The sequence below is a fragment of the Poecilia latipinna genome, unplaced genomic scaffold, assembly GCF_001443285.1.
Source record: "Poecilia latipinna isolate Pla-1442-1.1 unplaced genomic scaffold, P_latipinna-1.0 Scaffold564, whole genome shotgun sequence".
Lineage (NCBI taxonomy): Eukaryota > Metazoa > Chordata > Actinopteri > Cyprinodontiformes > Poeciliidae > Poecilia > Poecilia latipinna.
This window is the reverse complement of record NW_015113180.1, coordinates 104,249-120,451: the sequence shown is the minus strand read 5'-3', so window position 1 is coordinate 120,451 and position 16,203 is coordinate 104,249. Positions and strand designations below refer to the sequence as shown.

General features: G+C 42.4%; 1 protein-coding gene across 2 annotated transcripts; it reads right to left on the bottom strand.

Moving 5' to 3' along the window:
* Nucleotides 1-5,588: 5,588 nt before the first annotated feature.
* LOC106953145 (pannexin-3) lies at nt 5,589-14,987 on the bottom strand. Of its 2 annotated transcripts, XM_015041711.1 has the most exons (6): nt 14,723-14,986; nt 14,208-14,400; nt 9,017-9,159; nt 8,526-8,740; nt 6,709-7,460; nt 5,686-6,370 (listed from the first exon to the last, which is right to left on the bottom strand). In XM_015041711.1, exons 2-6 carry the CDS (start codon nt 14,389-14,391, stop codon nt 6,312-6,314), a joined length of 1,353 nt encoding a protein of 450 aa, XP_014897197.1. In that variant the 5' UTR covers nt 14,392-14,400; nt 14,723-14,986; the 3' UTR covers nt 5,686-6,311. The 2 variants fall into 2 exon arrangements, with proteins under 2 accessions (XP_014897196.1, XP_014897197.1); XM_015041710.1 differs by having other exon boundaries at nt 5,589-7,460; nt 14,723-14,987.
* Nucleotides 14,988-16,203: the final 1,216 nt, after the last annotated feature.

Genomic DNA, 16,203 nt, shown 5'->3' with positions numbered 1-16,203 from the left:
TAACAATGAGATGTTTTAAATTCACCATAGATACTGTGGCATCAAACCTTTAAAATTCAAATGCTTCTTCTTCTTCTGTTTTTTTTTTTTTTACATCTCCTGTGTCTGATCGCTGCTTCTGGAAGAGAGAAGTAATTATGTGCTTGTGTGATCAGCTTCTGCATCATCAGTTTTCATCAACACATTCAGTCGGTTGAGAGAGAGAGAAAAAAAAAAGGATGACGACAAAGAACTTCTTTGGTGTTTTCAATATAAATTTAATAAGGAAACTGTTGAGGTGGAAGTCCTTGATTTAGTTCCTTGACCTTCAGTGCGTATCCTTATCGCTTTCACTTCATTTTGATGACTTATGTTCAAATGAATTCAGTTTAGGTCTTATTTACAAAGAAATATTTGAACTTACTTACATTTAAGTTCAAATTAAGCCATTTAATTTTAGCACGGTCAAATCAGTTCAACCAAATTCACAATTACATTTCACGCTAATTTAGCATTTTGGGATACCAAGATGGCAGCCCCTTGTTCTAACGCTTTGCTTTGTACAGAAGGTCTGAGCGCTCAGCAAATGAGAAACTATTTCTTGCCAGAGGAGTAGACGGTGTCGAGGTTTTAAATTTTACCCAGTCGCTCACATTTGGTGGTGATTTATGTAACGTGCCAGTTCGACGCTATGAAGCTTGCCGGAAATTACCAGCACTATAAACAACCGTCCTCCACCGCGAAGACAGAAGCGTCGAGACAAACGAGGCGGCTGTTAATGTTAATTCAATATTCGGAAGCGTGGCCGACACCGACTGAGCGGCTTCATTCACTTCCACTGCTGTCATTGCTACAGCTACAGGCAGACTGCGATTCTAAAACGGCACAGAAAATCAGTCGTCCTTCACAACTTCTCTTTCTGTTCGCTGAGCGGCCCGGTTGAAATTCTGTCAAAGGAATTCAAGTCAATAGGAGGCAGCCCAGACTGACCTGCAAGCAAGAACTGAATGGAGCAGTGGGCAGTGGCTCAGCAGACGTCAGTAAGCTAGTTTTTGCTGTTTTCAACAGTCTCTTTAAAAGTCCAAAGCACCTTAACCAACAATATGGTGGAAACAGAAGAAGGACTTTGGGAAAATGGAGTCACGTTGCATAATCAGAAGGACTCTTAATCACTCAATAACCTTATAAAACACTGTTTATACCACACGCTGTATGGTCTGGTTATGCCCCGGCAGTTTGAAGGATTTACAGTCCTGTGAAAAACAAAACGCAGTGAAATAAACAGATAATATTCAAATTGCTCGTTTCAAGCTAACCTCTGCCCAGACACAACTCTTACATGAACAATTCTTATCAAACAGGGAGATCTCTGGTAGACAGTGAGTTACATGATGAAGAAAGAAGTGTATCCTGTGCACTTTTGTCCAGTGTTATAACAGCCAGCAACAAATACTGCATCCAGTGTTAAGCAATAAATATACTCCAACTCTGAAGTCTTTTAAGGCAGTACAGCCCGACAATATCCTGGCTGTGACGTTCAAATTAAATTAAGTTAAATTATGAAACGAGCAAAATGTGGACACGGGACTCCACTGCAGTGGACTGTATGGGAACTCAAAAATGTTTCAGCACTCCAATATTACATTAACCTGCTTTGGCCATTTTAAATGTTATAAAGGCAATATTACAACAACATGCCAATGTTGTTGTAATACGCCACCATTTTTTCGGACTTTGTTTTTGCCGATCGTAATATTTCATGTTACTGCAGTTAAAAAAAACTCCTTTGAAAATGTTGAAAATGTAGTAGCTTTCTGTGACATTGTAAAAATTCATAAATAGGATTGCATTTGTTGAAAATAAAACACTAATTGCAGCTGTTTGTGCCGTTTGATCAGTGTAAATATAGTGAAGTGTGTAGTCAACGCTCATCAACTCCATTCATTCAAGGATCTGCGCTCCACAGCTCTTTGACTGAGGTTGTAAGGGCCAATTTGAGGTCCTTGTACTATTCAAATTCAAAAATACTTTATGTAAAAATGTTAATATATAATAATATGTCTTTAGTTAGCATATTACCCAGTGGCTTAGATGTGTGAATTCATAATTTAAGGTATGAATAACTATTATTTAAATAACTACTGTGAAGTGCATTTGGTTGTTAGATCAGTGTGCAATAATTCAAGAAGCAAACAGTGGTCATCTAACCAACACTTTAAAAAAATTGTATGCATAAATCTCAGAAATCTTATATTGAAAAGTTATGTGATTAGTTTCATTACTTATAAAATGCCCAGAACAGTTTCTTTATTTACTGTTATCGCATTACAGCTTCTTTTTTTAACCAGAAGAATCACAACAGGACCAGTCCTGACACAAGTAGTTGGTCAACAATCATCGTTTCACCGTCTCCGCCTCATGCAGCCTGTAGAGCTAGCACGAAGCCATCTGTGCTAACCCTGTAACAACATTGCTATCGTGTTTGCAAACAGGGGGGCGTTGAACAGGAGGCTTTGGATGCCTTTGGTCTCTCATTTCTCTCGGTCAAACACCTCTTTAAAGTGTGAGCACTGTGCCAGCCATTTTGAGCTGTGCAGAGCTAAAACAGGGGGAAATTGATGTCCAGCCTGCTGACAAAGCGAAGACTTGCCAGTGACTTCTCCGTTCCAGAAAGGCAAGGCTCCAGCCAACGCCAGCCCGGCATCCTCACACATAACGACTGCTTGAATCTGGCTGCGACAGAGAGGCTTTAACAGACCGGCCGCGGAGACGGGGACCTGCTGAACGTCTGATAAGTCTCATTTGAAGCAGGATGGCAGTCTCCTCGGTTTTGATTACAGGAATTATAAATATCATCAGCAGGCTCGGTTGTGAAGCTGCTCTAAATTAGTACGTTGTGGGCATCCAAACAATGACGACGGTCTCACTTAGGCGTGATTCAATGATGCCCTCAAGTGGCCCGAGCGCAGCAGCTGCATCAGATACAGCAGAGAGCAGAGGCCTGTGAGATTGCCTTTGTGTTAAGCTTTGAATTAAGACTGCCCTCAATTCATAATACATGGCTGGGAATATTCATTATCATAACCCCGCCGCCTGTATCTTACTGTGTGCCAGATGAAGGGCGGAGAACAGGAGGTGGCATGCCCTGCTTTTGATAGAAAGTATATCAGCGGCTATCCGCCTGCTTTAAAGTTTAGCTATTGTTGAAGTCAAGAGAAAATGTGGAGTGAATAAAGGCCGCTAACATGCACTGTCTGGATATTTTACTTGATACCTCACAGGAATGGCAAATAATTCAAACACAGGATAGCTCCTTAATGCATTTAGGTAATTAGATGTGAGGAAGACAACTTAACTAAACCTCAGAAAGAGCAAGAATGTGACTTTGAAGGGCGGCGTGGTTGTTGGTGCCAGAGAGGCTGGTCTAATCTACTGAGGTTTTCGCCCAGAAAATGGTTTGAAAAGGGGACACTTTGTTTTCAGAGCCAATAGCAGCTCAAACATGAGGTTTCCTGAATACCGACAAAGTGTTGAACCAGCATATATCATTTCAGAGGGCTGCATTTGGTGTACTTGTATTGACACACATTAGGTCACTTAGTACCAAATGAACATCCGGTGAATGCTCCGCCTGCATTAATGTCTTTGCTAATCTTGTCCTTTCCTTAATGACCGTAGAGTGTTCATCTTCAGGATAGAGCACCATAATTCATAAGTCACTGTGTTGATCTGCACCACCAAGAGTGGTTCTTAAACCCTGAGTTGGTTTGCGTTACACCGCAAAAGAACGTGGTACAAATGTAAAGCCAGACGCTGAACGTCCATTAGCTTGACGGGTGCTCAGCTACATTTATGTGTTTTTTTTTTTTTCACTCACCACTTTAAGAGTTTGTCACAATGAGGCATATTCACACATTCTGACAGCACTTTTTTTTCCATCTTACATTACACACAATGAAATAAAAGGTTGGACGAGGTGAAATAGGGCCTAAATCACTGAACTACCAAATGGAAGGGCAGCTCTGAACTTGTGACACACTATATGGACCCTGAAGACGTTTAAAAACCAAACTGGACTGTTTGAAATAATGCTTTGTGAAGAAGTCATCAGCAGTTTGAACCTTTATATACACCGAGGCTACAGTGGAGTAAAAAGTGAGAGACTGCTACATTTAGTTTGTTCGTTTTCGCCGAACAGCTGACACTGTCATTTCACAAAATAAATCTCCAGAACTGAGAGACTGTAAGAGTGAGTGATCAGGACAGTGAAGATGACTTGTCTGTTTCTGGGGAGATAAGAGGATATCTGTGTGAGCCAGAATATAACACAGGATATTGGCTGATTGGAGAAAAACAACAAAACAGAGCACAGATAAAAATGGGCACTGCTTGTGTGTGAAACTCTCAGAGAGAGAGAGAGAGAGAGAGAGAGAGAGAGAGAGAGAGAGAGAGAGAGAGCCCCATCAACCTGCTAGCTCAGACGTGATAGCTATATATCACTGCCATCAAATCTTCACAGCAATTCTTGTCAGGAATGGGACTTGACAAGAACACAACTCCATCGTCTGGGATGAGGGGGATGCTTTATCGTCAGTTTGTATTATGAAGAGTTTCCTGCACTCATAAATTCTGCTACTTTAATTAACTTTTATGACAGGGAACAAAAAAAAAAGTCAACACATTTAAAAGTCTCTCTCAGCTCCTGGAATGAGGTGACAGCTGTACTCATCAAGGTGGCTATATCTTTAGAAAGAAAAGGTTCTGCGGACACTTCTGTCAGATACCGGCAAACGGAGACTGCTGACCGGAACTGGATCAGGATCTCAGTCAATTGTAACAATAAAAACATCCTGACGGAGCTATTCCTAAATATAAACATATTGGAAAAGATCAAAGTGTCAGAAAGAGGTGAGACAGATAATAGGAGGATTTTTTTTGTTGGTTTTTTTTTATCACCTGCCCATCCTTTTTCTACACCTGGTTATTCTTGTAGGGTCATAGTGATGATGCCAGGACTTTTCTCCAGCGGTCACTGGGAGAGAGGTGGAGTTCAGCCTTGACAGGCCACTAGTCCATTACAGAGCAACATCGAGACACAAGACAAAACAACCAGGCGCGCCCACGCTCATACTTAAGGACAATTTAGATAGACCAATTAACTGAACAGCCATGTTTCCAGACTGTCCAGGAGAAGTGAACGACTTGATGCAATCTGCCGAGTTTCCTTAGGCAGAAAACTTTTTTTTTTTTTTAACTAATTTGAATAGTGAACCAAACTTAATGCACTGTTGGATAAGTAGGAGCAAATGGAACGTATGTAAGACTTTATTTTGGTAAAACGCCTCAAGATGATGTGTCGTGAGTTGACATTATATAAATAAACTGAACTGTGTGTGTGATTACGCCAAAGAGACCCCCCACACACACACACACAGACAAAAAAATATATATATATATACAAACTACATGCAGAGAGACCTCAGGGAAAGATTCATACCCAGGACCGTCTGGTTGCTCTTCTTGTTCCTGATCTTCTAACTTTGTTTCTGATCATTTCTTTCCAAATATCCTTGTCACTCACCACTCATCCCTCGGACATATTTTTTTTCCACACTGTTAGATTTAGGCAGTGTGACATTTCATATCGGTTGATTGACAACATTAGTAAAAAAAAAAAATAAAATAAAAATTACACTAATTTCTTTATGTTTATATATTTTTAAAAAATTACAGATACCAAGAACTTTATTTGATGTTGAAGTGAAAAGAAAATAACAGAAAGGTTATAAAAGCAAGCTGTCACAGAAAAGCAAGTGCATAACACGGAGTATAAGTAATACTTAATAAATGTTACAGTGGATGTCACAGAAAATGAACTAAAATCAAACACCACAATCATACAGCAGTTTCCACTTAACACGCGTTTTGTCTCTTGACATCAAATAAATACTGACTAAGCAGAAAGCTTGAGCTCTTCACAAGTGTTTTCTCCTGACAAGTGACATCCTGGCAACATAATTACAAGAACCACTTTTTTTTTTTTCACACAAACTTTCCTTTGACACTTTTTAAAAATACATTAAGGTCTCTGCTGAAAGACAGAAGAAAGATCTGTGGCAGCTACACATGCCCAGAAGCTAAAACCTGACAAATCCATATCCCATTGACATTTCCAGTCAGAACTATTTGACCTGAAATTCTAAAGGAGGCTTTTTTTTTTTTTTCCTAGAGTGCTGAGGCCCAACTGGTGTCCAACCCTCTCTTCTCCCAAACCTCTTAAACCTCCCTCCCACTCCCCCATCGCTATCACATTGATTGAGTCCATTGAAGGTCTAGTACTGACTAAATGGTGCAGTCTCCTTCAACTCATGGTACCCCTGGTGGTTTGGCTCTGTAAAGAAACAGAGAGGTCAGTTAGGGCAAAGAAGTACCACAAATCCATGTCTTCTGCATGTTAAAGAAATACTACAGCTCTTTCTGTTTTACACAGAAAGGCAACGGAGATTAAAAAAAAAAAAATACAGAAACCATTCATTTTGAGTTAATTGTCTACAGTTTGAGCTGCTCTCGCCTACGTTTAATCTCCTTACACAACAACATGAAAAGCAGCATGTAAGCAGCAGTAGCATTATGGAGATTACTTAATGATTTTCTGCACGTCCCAGATGATGAAAGTGAAAATGGACGCTAGTAGTATGCGTTTGAGTGTATAGATAAGTGTTGTGGTACCCAGGCTCAAATTTTCTTCCATTAGGGGCTTCTTCTCACTGCAGTTCACCACTCGTCCCTGAGCCGCTCCCAGAATAGTCATGATGTCCACCAAGTTGAGCTTTCCTTCCTCCTTGGCCTCCCCTATTTCTTCCGCGAGCTCCATCGCCGCTTCTTCGCGTTCCTCTATTTCTTCTTGGGTCAGCATTGCGTTCAAGCCCTGCCCAGCTGTTGCGTTGCCCACTTGTGGCGGCGCAAGGGAGCACAGAGCTCTCACCTGCCCGTAGGACTTCAGGTGAGCTACATTGGCACGCAAAAACAGCAAGAGGACGTTGAGGTCGTTCAGTGGGCAGCCTAGTCTTCGGCGGTTGATGAGGTCCAGGGCCGGGAGGACCTCATACACGGAGATGAAGCTAGTGTCCCAAACAAAGAGTCGAATAATGCTAAAAAGGACGATGGGTCCCAGCAGGAGGTAGATCGCTCCGTTGACCACACTTATCACCTGAAAGACCAGCTGCCCAATCATCTTGCACTGAACCAGTTCAGGAATCCAGTTCTGATCCCGCAGCATGCCTGTACGAACAAAGCAGTTAAACTCATCCTGCAGCAAGGCCGAAAGGTGGAAGTAGGCAAGATACAGGCAGGCAGAGGTCATAAAGGTCAGGAGGAGGAAGCCCCGCAAAAACAGCATGCTGACGAGGAAGTAAGACTTTTGCTTGCACTGCATGTATCTCTCCAGTAGGGGGTACTCAAAGTATCTCTTCCGCTTGGCTCTGGAAATAGACAAGAAGAAGAGAGTCAGGAAGACGTCGCTTTTCACACAGCAGCGTGTTTTATCAAACACAATCATAGTCCTCGAGATGCTGCTTTGACATGTTACTGGACTGGACATGGCATGATTATCGTGTGACACACATCATGAGTCAGGAATATCGACGGTCGATAAAAAGACAAAATCAAGCAAAGAGTCTGAGAAAGGGACGTTTTCGCATTAACTGTGAACTCTACGACTACCAGACAGCAAGGTCCGTGTGTTTCACATTTCAAAGTCGAGTAAAAAAAAAAAAAAATGCAATTGAAGAAAAAAGTAGCAAGGACGTGTCACTTAGGTGAGTCATGCCAGCTTAGGTAGGACAACCTTAACGTGTAGGTGCTGATGCTTAATATTTAACGACGTACAAACGGTGTCTCCTACAGCGACAATTGTGTCAAACTAAATTAATTGTCCAATATAAAAGAGAAATGTGTTTAGTCCTCACTTGCATCTTGGCAGAACTTGATGGAAACCAGACTATTTATAGATTTGCATAATGGGAGAATACATATTTTATGTTTCAAAATGTGGCCAGTTTTCTGTCTGTAGATTAAGTCATATTTGGTAGAAATGAGATAGGAAAACAGGGTTCTGTGATCTTTTTTTTTTTGACAATTTCATCAAAGCAGCATGGCTTGGTGGATATGACCTACTGGCTGCTCACCGCATCTCCAGCACTGATGTTACCAGGGTTGAGTCAATACAGAACATTTGTAAATTTACACTTCCCAAATTAAATTTCCTTTACCAAGATATTCCAGTTGACACCATTATATCTGACATCAACAGCTTCTCTGCTGTATTTTTTTCTTCTTCTTTTTTTAATGCCTCAGTATGTTTTTCTACCACTCCAATAAAAATAACATTTTCTGGAATCATTAGGATTCCAGAGGGGTGAATGAATACTCATGAGGTTGGGCTAGTAGTCGCTATAAGCAAGACCACAGAGCTACGCAGAATTTTGACAGGCCAATATAAAATAACAAATGTTTGTGCCATGAGCAGAGCCAGGGAGAAGTCTTACCTTTGAAGCTCGGCCTGAAATGTGAGCGGGTTTTTTGTATTCTGCTGCATGTCCAGAATGCTTTGGGCCAGTCGGACCGATCGGTTGTAAGACTTGTCGAGTTCATCTATTATGAAGAGGAGGTCTGAGCCCAGTGTGGGCGTGACAAGCTGGCGCCAGATGAGAGCCGGCAGGTACATCAGGATGGCCATGGCCAAAAGAGAGTAAGGAAACATCTGAAACGACGACGGGAGAAAGATGACAGAAGTGGGCCAAGGAAACAATAAGGAGGCAGGAACAAGTTCAAACAAACTAGAACTTGAACTTTCTGTTGCGTTTGCAAATGAGGTCCTCATTAAAAATGTATGGTGACATTTTCAGCTGAAGTTTTTTTTTTTTTTTGCAAGAAAGAAAAGAAAAAAGGGCTTCAGCGTATTGGTGCTCGCAGTCTATCAGTCGAGGTAAATGGGTGAAGCAAGTCAAGGGAGCCCAGTCAAACGCTTTCCACTCACTTTGTGCACCCAGAGCGAGCGCTCCTCAAAGTTCCCGTCGCCGTCAAACTCGTGGTGCATCAGAGAATCCCAGCAGTACGTGTCGACATAGCCGGCCTGCTTGACTGTGAAATTGCTGGGAGGGAAGCAGCTGATTTGAGGCCCTGCGAAATAAACAAATCGGAGCTGTAATGTGAGCTGCAAACGTGAGGAACGGCTCTACAACTTTCGCTTGATCGTGCCGTGTTGGAGCGCCTGCGAGCGGCCTCCCTGCACTCCCAGATCTCCACATAGAAACTGACAGATAACAGCACTGGAGGTTCATTACCGAACGCAGAGATCTGAGCTTGTTTTTTTTTTTTTGCCCTTTTCCCTTCAGTGATACAGATTTTCAAGCAGAGAAATCACATGCTTCCAAATGGCAACCTGACATTTAAAAACCCTGGACGACTCCTTTCTAAGTTTGTTGCTTCTGCAGCCTTATATTTAGTTCACCTAGATATTACCACATGTGGTTCAACCACTTGAATCCATTCTGCACCAATCTGTCATTTACCATGGCTGCTCCACCCTCTAACAGCAGGGTGAGGTGGGGCCACACCCTTGGTGTGTCGCACCCGTTTCAGAGTGATGGGAGAGAGACTTTTTTTTTTTCAGCCTGGCCTTCAAGTTGCCCAGCTCTGGAAGTAAAAACACACAGCCACTAATTTACTGAGAGGGTGTGATTCCTGCTACAAGCCAACCTTATTATAGATCACAGCTACATGTTTCCATATGCTCTCTTATCATATGTGTGTGTGTTCTTAGTCAGCTAAAACTAAATCCACTTTATTTATGGCGGATGTCTGTAGTTAAGATGGTGTTTCATTGTTTTTAAACTTGAAACCTAATTCAAACTTCTTTTTTTTTTTTTTTAGCTCAACACAAATGTGAAACGGACAATAACAATCGTGGTGGAACGTGTTAAGATTTGTTTTATTTATTTATTTTTTTGGAAAGCAGCTTGCCGATGTACGGTATATTTATCCTTTGACTGGTCCATGCAAACTAAATTTAGGATCTTTTACGGCTTTGTACAAACTTTGAATTAAAGTTGTCGTTTCTGTGAGGCAAAGGCTTGTAACACGGCCGTCTACGGTTCCCAGTCCCGGGTCCTTTTCCTGTACATCTCCCCCTGTCCTTCCCTTGACCTTTCCTGACTCATTGCTGTGATTTAAGGCTACAAGAGATCAATATTAGTGTTTCATTACAATTTATTTCAAATATTTTACATATAAACCAAACATCTTGGAATCTGTTCAGATGTATCTCCAGTTTTGCTGAGCAGACTACTACAGACTGCTGCAGCCCATAATATGCAAGGGGGTGTTTAAAGGCTCTATTTCAGGGTTTCCCCAAGTTAACTCTGCAGCTCAGGGCCCACTGTCCTGCATGTACTGGGCACTTCACCTCTGCCACATACCTGACTTAAACTAATGGAGAATTTTTTATTTTTTATTTTTGCATGGTTCTGAAAGCATTCGGCGACGCGCTGATGGGGTTGCACAATCATTTGCATCAGTTATGCCATAACAGGAAAAAGCTCCGAAACATAAAGGACCGCGGGGCCCCCGAGGGCCCGGGTTCAGAAGCACTGCCTTAAGGCACGGAACCAGCAGAGTGGAGAGCGCTGAATGTGTTTGCAGGGCTTTACCCAGAAGCCTCTGTGTGTGTACGTGGGATCAGACACTCCTCTGGTGTCACCTCATCTGATGAGTGATCCTTGTTTGTGAAACCCACTCAGAAAACGCATCAAATAAAGAACATGCTGTAAGAGTATCTCTGAAATAAAAGTAAGCCAAAGCCAAAAAAAAAAAGTTAGACATTTAATGAATGCTTTGTTATTGATTTTTCTTTGCTTCCCTTTTTCTACCAGAGGTTTTACATCTGCTACTCCTTTTGGCGTTTTTCAAAGTTCTGGAGTTGTTTTAAGGTGGCTGACAGCTCTGATCTTTGCCGCTGCTCGACTAGCTGCTAGATTCAGCGTCTCAATCTGCAGCAAGGCAGATGATGCGTAACAGCCACATTATTGTCTAATTGTGAAGAGAAATTTTGAGCGAACGTTCAAACGGCTGCAGAAAATGAGAGTAGAATGCAAATTAGAATTAGACGCGTTTGATTTGTTTTTGATTTGGAGCAAATCAACAAGGCAACTTCGTCAGACGTTGACGCTGCACATGGCTACGATAAGACAGGAAGTAGAGGCTGCTAACTAGCATGATGCACACATCTCAGAGAAATGGAGCTATGTTTTCAGGACTGTGCTACTATTGGACCAGTTGCAGCTGTTCTGTCTTGTCAACTGTGAAGTTCTGTGCTGTCCGCATGCGTTTAGAAAGAAATACAATTATAAAGCACTGAAACAGTGGAAAGAGCTGGTCATGCTAGGTGAAAGCTTGCTACTTTTACCTAGCATGATTTATTTAGCAGCTGTGCTTCCATCTCTCCTTTAGCACGTGAGCAATTTTTTGGAAAAGCGAAGAACCACCTCAAGGAGGTATAAAATCCTTTTTGCCAAGTTCTCTCAACTTTTGCTGTTTACATCAACCTTTTCTGATGCAATACTTCAAAACACGAATTAAAATAAAGTTAAGTGAAATGTGGCTTTGTACTGGTGGAATACATGTGTGACAACAACAAAAAAAGTACCTAAAAACTCTAAAAACATGGAAAAAGATGGAAGACATGCATAACTACGTAGAAAGGATTTCGAATTACTAAAACAAGTAAACAGAGCAATTAATTTTGCAATAAAGTCTGGAGTTCACATGGCCAATCAATGTGCAGAGGTGGAATTACAGCAGTAATCACTCGTCTGCCACCTGCTCGCTGGTTTTTGTGTCGCTTCCGTGTCCAAGGTGCAAAACCGAGGCAAATCTCACGGAGGTGTGTCGCCGTTCACTCGGATCGGCTCGACTCAAGTCAGTCTAATTTCTGCAGAGACATCTATCATCTGAACCTGCTGAACACGTTGGGTTACGCAGTCGCGAGAGGAGACGTCAGCCATTGTCTCAAATGTCAACATGGCCGTCAAGCCTCGGCGAAGCCGCGACGAACACGAGGAGAGACGCTGAGCGGGTCCTTGCACCCGTCCTCCTTCGGCTTGCTGCTGCTTTGTGCTTGTCTTTGTAGAGCAGACGTTCTGCGCTTGCAGACACGGTTCTGTGCACTCGTAATACATGCAGGAGCATCTGTTTTCGCGTGCTCGGCTTTTGCCAGTAATTAAATACCATAATGCTGCCACACGGATGGCGTAACCCTGTAAGTGTTGCCCCGACGACACTCTCCGTGCACACAGTTGCTAGGCGATTCGTGTGTGAAACGCTCCAAAAACGAGAGGCAGGAGTTAACGTTATTAACCCTCAAGGAGATGAACCAACAATGCCGCCTTGAAGGGAATCACTTTTCGTTTTTCTTTTGCTTGTGACTGCATGGGCAGACGTGAGTTAGCAGATCGGCCTTGGCGTAAAGTAGATGCACAAATCACCACTTTTTAGTGGAAATCTTGGAAAATCCTTCAGCCTCTGCCTATTTGGCGCTGGAGCAGAGGCTTGCTCCTCCATCTCCCAATCCCCAATTAACGTTGGCAGATCCCCGCCACATTTGTGCCTCGAACAAGACTTTCTTGGCTGAGAGTGCAGGTGCAAGTAAACCCGACTTCTCTGCGGCAGAGCAATCAAGCACTGTTGTGAAATTGACAGTCGAGCAAGCCAGACAGCCAGGATCCATGAGATGAGCCCCGACACTCCAAACCACCACCACCACCCCTCCCCCCGCCCCCACCCGCTGCTGGTTGATCAACATATCCCCTCATTTGACTCAAATAGAGAGGAGCCGCCGCACAAGAACTTTGCCTTGTAATTACAGTTTGCCCGTCTCGGTAAACGCGGCTCTCAATCATTCCCTGTGGTAATTAGCATCAGGAGCATCAGGCTGATTGCAGGCCAGCTCTGAAGGGAAGATGTTCTGTTCAAAGTCATGAGAGTCAGTATCCTCACTCTCTCCCTCCTTTTAGAATGACTCCAGACACCCTGGTCGTGAGATTTTCCATTTTGTATATATATATATATATATATATATATATATATATATATATATATAATTTATTTATTTTTTTTTTTTTTTCAGATTGGCTGAAAACCTTTTAGATGACAAATGAAACAGCAGAGAAATCAATCAACTCCCCAGTGGAGTTTCTCTTTCAGCAACTTTGTTTGGCTGCTGCATCTTTGCTGCTGCTGCCATTTGCAGGAGAAAGATTGTCATTTAACTTACTTCTGAAAATAAAAAAAATTAAAAAAAACACATTCACGTTAACCGCTGCGGCGGAGATCATTGCGGTTTTAGTTTGTGCCAAAATCCCAGTCAGCAAGAGTCAGCGACGCTGCTCCATTTGGAAAGCTCACACGAATGAGACGCCACGCGTTCAGAGTTCCTCTCGCAGTCAGTGTTTGCGTTCAGTTTCATGGACTTTAACTCCGTTGATTCGAAACTATTCTGAGTCGGGCTAATTGGAACAAATCAATCATTTGCATCTTTATTCTAGTATTCCTGAAACGTTTGACTAAATTTAGTTAGCGAGTAAGAAATGGGCAACTTCATGCATGAACACGTTCAAATTAACTCTCCCTTCATATAAGCTGTAAAACGAGGTTGGGTTTTTTTTTTTTTTTTTTTTTTTCATTTAGCCATTTCTGTGAGCAAAAGAACAGGAGAGAATTAAACAAATTAATAAGCTGTTAAAGGCCAGGGTGAAAATCCTGTAAAAGTGATGTGTAAATATATAAATATTTATATATAATAATAACTGAAAAAGGACTAATTTGTGTGTGGGAGCTGCGCTGAACTGTGATCATGACTTTATTATTTTACTCTGGGCTGAATGAATTTATAAGTAGTTCCCGTTGAGGGTGAACTGGCACAATGCCGTTCAGGACAAGCACAACGTAATTAATATGCAGAAAATTCTAATATTACTTAAAAAGAGCAAAATAAACAAACAAAAGAGAAGAATAAAACACACACACACACACACACAGTGGAACACAAAGCCAGGGTCTGATAAAGGGCAAAAGCAAATGGAAACCAAAGCAAATGTCCTGTCACTGTGTTTTTAAAAAACAACAACAACAACAAAAAAAAGAAAAAACAGCTTAGAGGCAGAACTGCTCACCCAGGGAGATCTCGCGGGCGAAGGCCATGCAGACCAGCATCAGTGGGAGGCCCACAGACACATACTTGATGACCTTGTCCAGAGGAAGCTCCAGTTCCAGGTGGTTGATCCTGTATATCCCAGAGCTGTCCTGCAGCAGGGCATCTGATAACATGGCCTTGGCCGCTGCCTGGGCGATTGACATTCTGGACACCTACCCGGTGATAACAGAGACTCTTATTTTTCAGGACAGTAAAGGAGGACAGGGAGACGGTTGAAGCGTTCAGCTGCGCATGTAAAAAAAAAATAAATAAATAAATAACACACAAAAAAAAAAAAAAAGAAGTCCTGCTCGTGACCTTCAGCACGTCACTCCCACCGCGTCGTTAGTTATTAACAAAATGGGATACAATAACACGGAAATGTCACTGGGTCTCGCAGGCTTTTTTTTTTTTTTTAATTAAAGAAAAACAACAACAAACAAACAAACAAACAAAAAAGGCTTCAACAAGTAATGAAACTTTTAACTTCCTTACTTTTAGTTTTCCAGTCTTTCCCCCCCCCTGATATCCGTTGTTTGCGGAGCCAAAGAGTCTCCCTCTTAGGGCCCGTGTGGAGCTGGAAAGCTCCTTAAGTATTCAGGGAGTGCCTCGGTAAATGAGGGGTTGGATCTGGGCTGGACCGGGCCGAGCCGGGTCTGGCTCTAATTACAGAGTGGACATCTGGGAGCGTACATGTGCCCAGATGGCACCGACAGCAGCAGACCTCCAGTACTCAACAGTGGGCCTGGAGGCAAGCCTCTGCGTGTGCGTGTGTGTGTGTGTGTGTGTGTGTGTGTGTGTGTGTGTGGCTCTGCTGTAGTTGGACTGTGAAGCATGCTGGCTGTGGCCCACTTCAAACAAGTGAACCTTCGCCAGTGGCTTTTCCAGCCTCTGTCATTCTGATTCTATTTTTTCCCCCCCCTGCTCTTCAGCCTCTGAGCCGCTGCCGAGACGCCGCGGCGTGCAGGCAGGCGTGTTCCCGACTGCACGCGTTACGGGAGAAAACATGGAGCGCGTATTCTGTTTGAGGGGGTCTGACGTACAGGGAACACTGGTGACTGAAAAGATACTTTGTGCTAACATGTCGGCGCTGCTGAAGAGCTGGAGCAGTTTCTTTTCCAAAACACTAGAAAAAAAAAAAAGAGAAAAAGTTTTAAGATCATCATTTCATGGCGGCTTTTCTGATCGTGTTCTCTCGCAGACCGGAGAAAATCTTTAACCGGAGTCGGCAGTTGACTCGGATTCCTCGTTTCTTTGAATTCAGGTGATACGTTTTTAATAGGCGGCGGAAACGGTTACGAAACGGTACAGAAACGGAAGCGTTTCTGTGTTTTTCTTACCCGTTCATTCGACCGGACAGGTAAAGTTGTTACAGAATGCTTCCTGTTGACACTGCTTACTACACTTCATTAAAACGGTTTTGAACTTAACTTGTACAGGCGGTGTAGAGATCACACACATTCTCCCTGGTCGTTCCCACAGTCAAACAAAACAGGATGGTTAGTGCCTGTAAAATGCGGGTCAGAGGGAACGTGAGTCTGGGTTTGTGTCTAGCTAAGGCCGGCAACGACTCAGCTGTTCAAAGTTCATTCCAGTTTGGATTAAAGTCTGTTAAGTTTGTCTGTTCTTGGGCAGAAACAAGCCCTTGGTTCCTATCGTGTAATAATGTTTAATTTGAGGATAGAGTAACTTTTAATCGCCTAAACTATGTTTACTGCGTCTTACTGGAGTTTCCCTGCTTATTAAGCTACAGCTAGTCTAGATGCTAATGCTCCTGCATCCCAAAAACAGCAATGCTAATAAATCATTTCTATTGTTTATGGCCCTTATTACTTGCTTCCTAATTCAGCCAAATACTAATAAAGCATTGGTTCCTCAAAAGAAAGTTCTGTCTTTTGGATTGTGAGATAATATTTGGAATACATATAAAATCTGTCAACTGGTCTAAACTGGTAGTAATTCATTTAGGTCTAATT

Excerpts from the sequence above, each read along its gene's own strand:
- LOC106953145 (XM_015041710.1), bottom strand. The coding sequence starts at position 14,391 with ATGTCAATCGCCCAGGCAGCGGCCAAGGCCATGTTATCAGATGCCCTG. Across the intron at positions 9,160-14,207 it reads CGCCCGCGAGATCTCCCTGG|GGCCTCAAATCAGCTGCTTC; the intron begins GTGAGCAGTTCT and ends TTTATTTCGCAG. Across the intron at positions 7,461-8,525 it reads TTTCAGGCCGAGCTTCAAAG|AGCCAAGCGGAAGAGATACT; the intron begins GTAAGACTTCTC and ends GTCTATTTCCAG.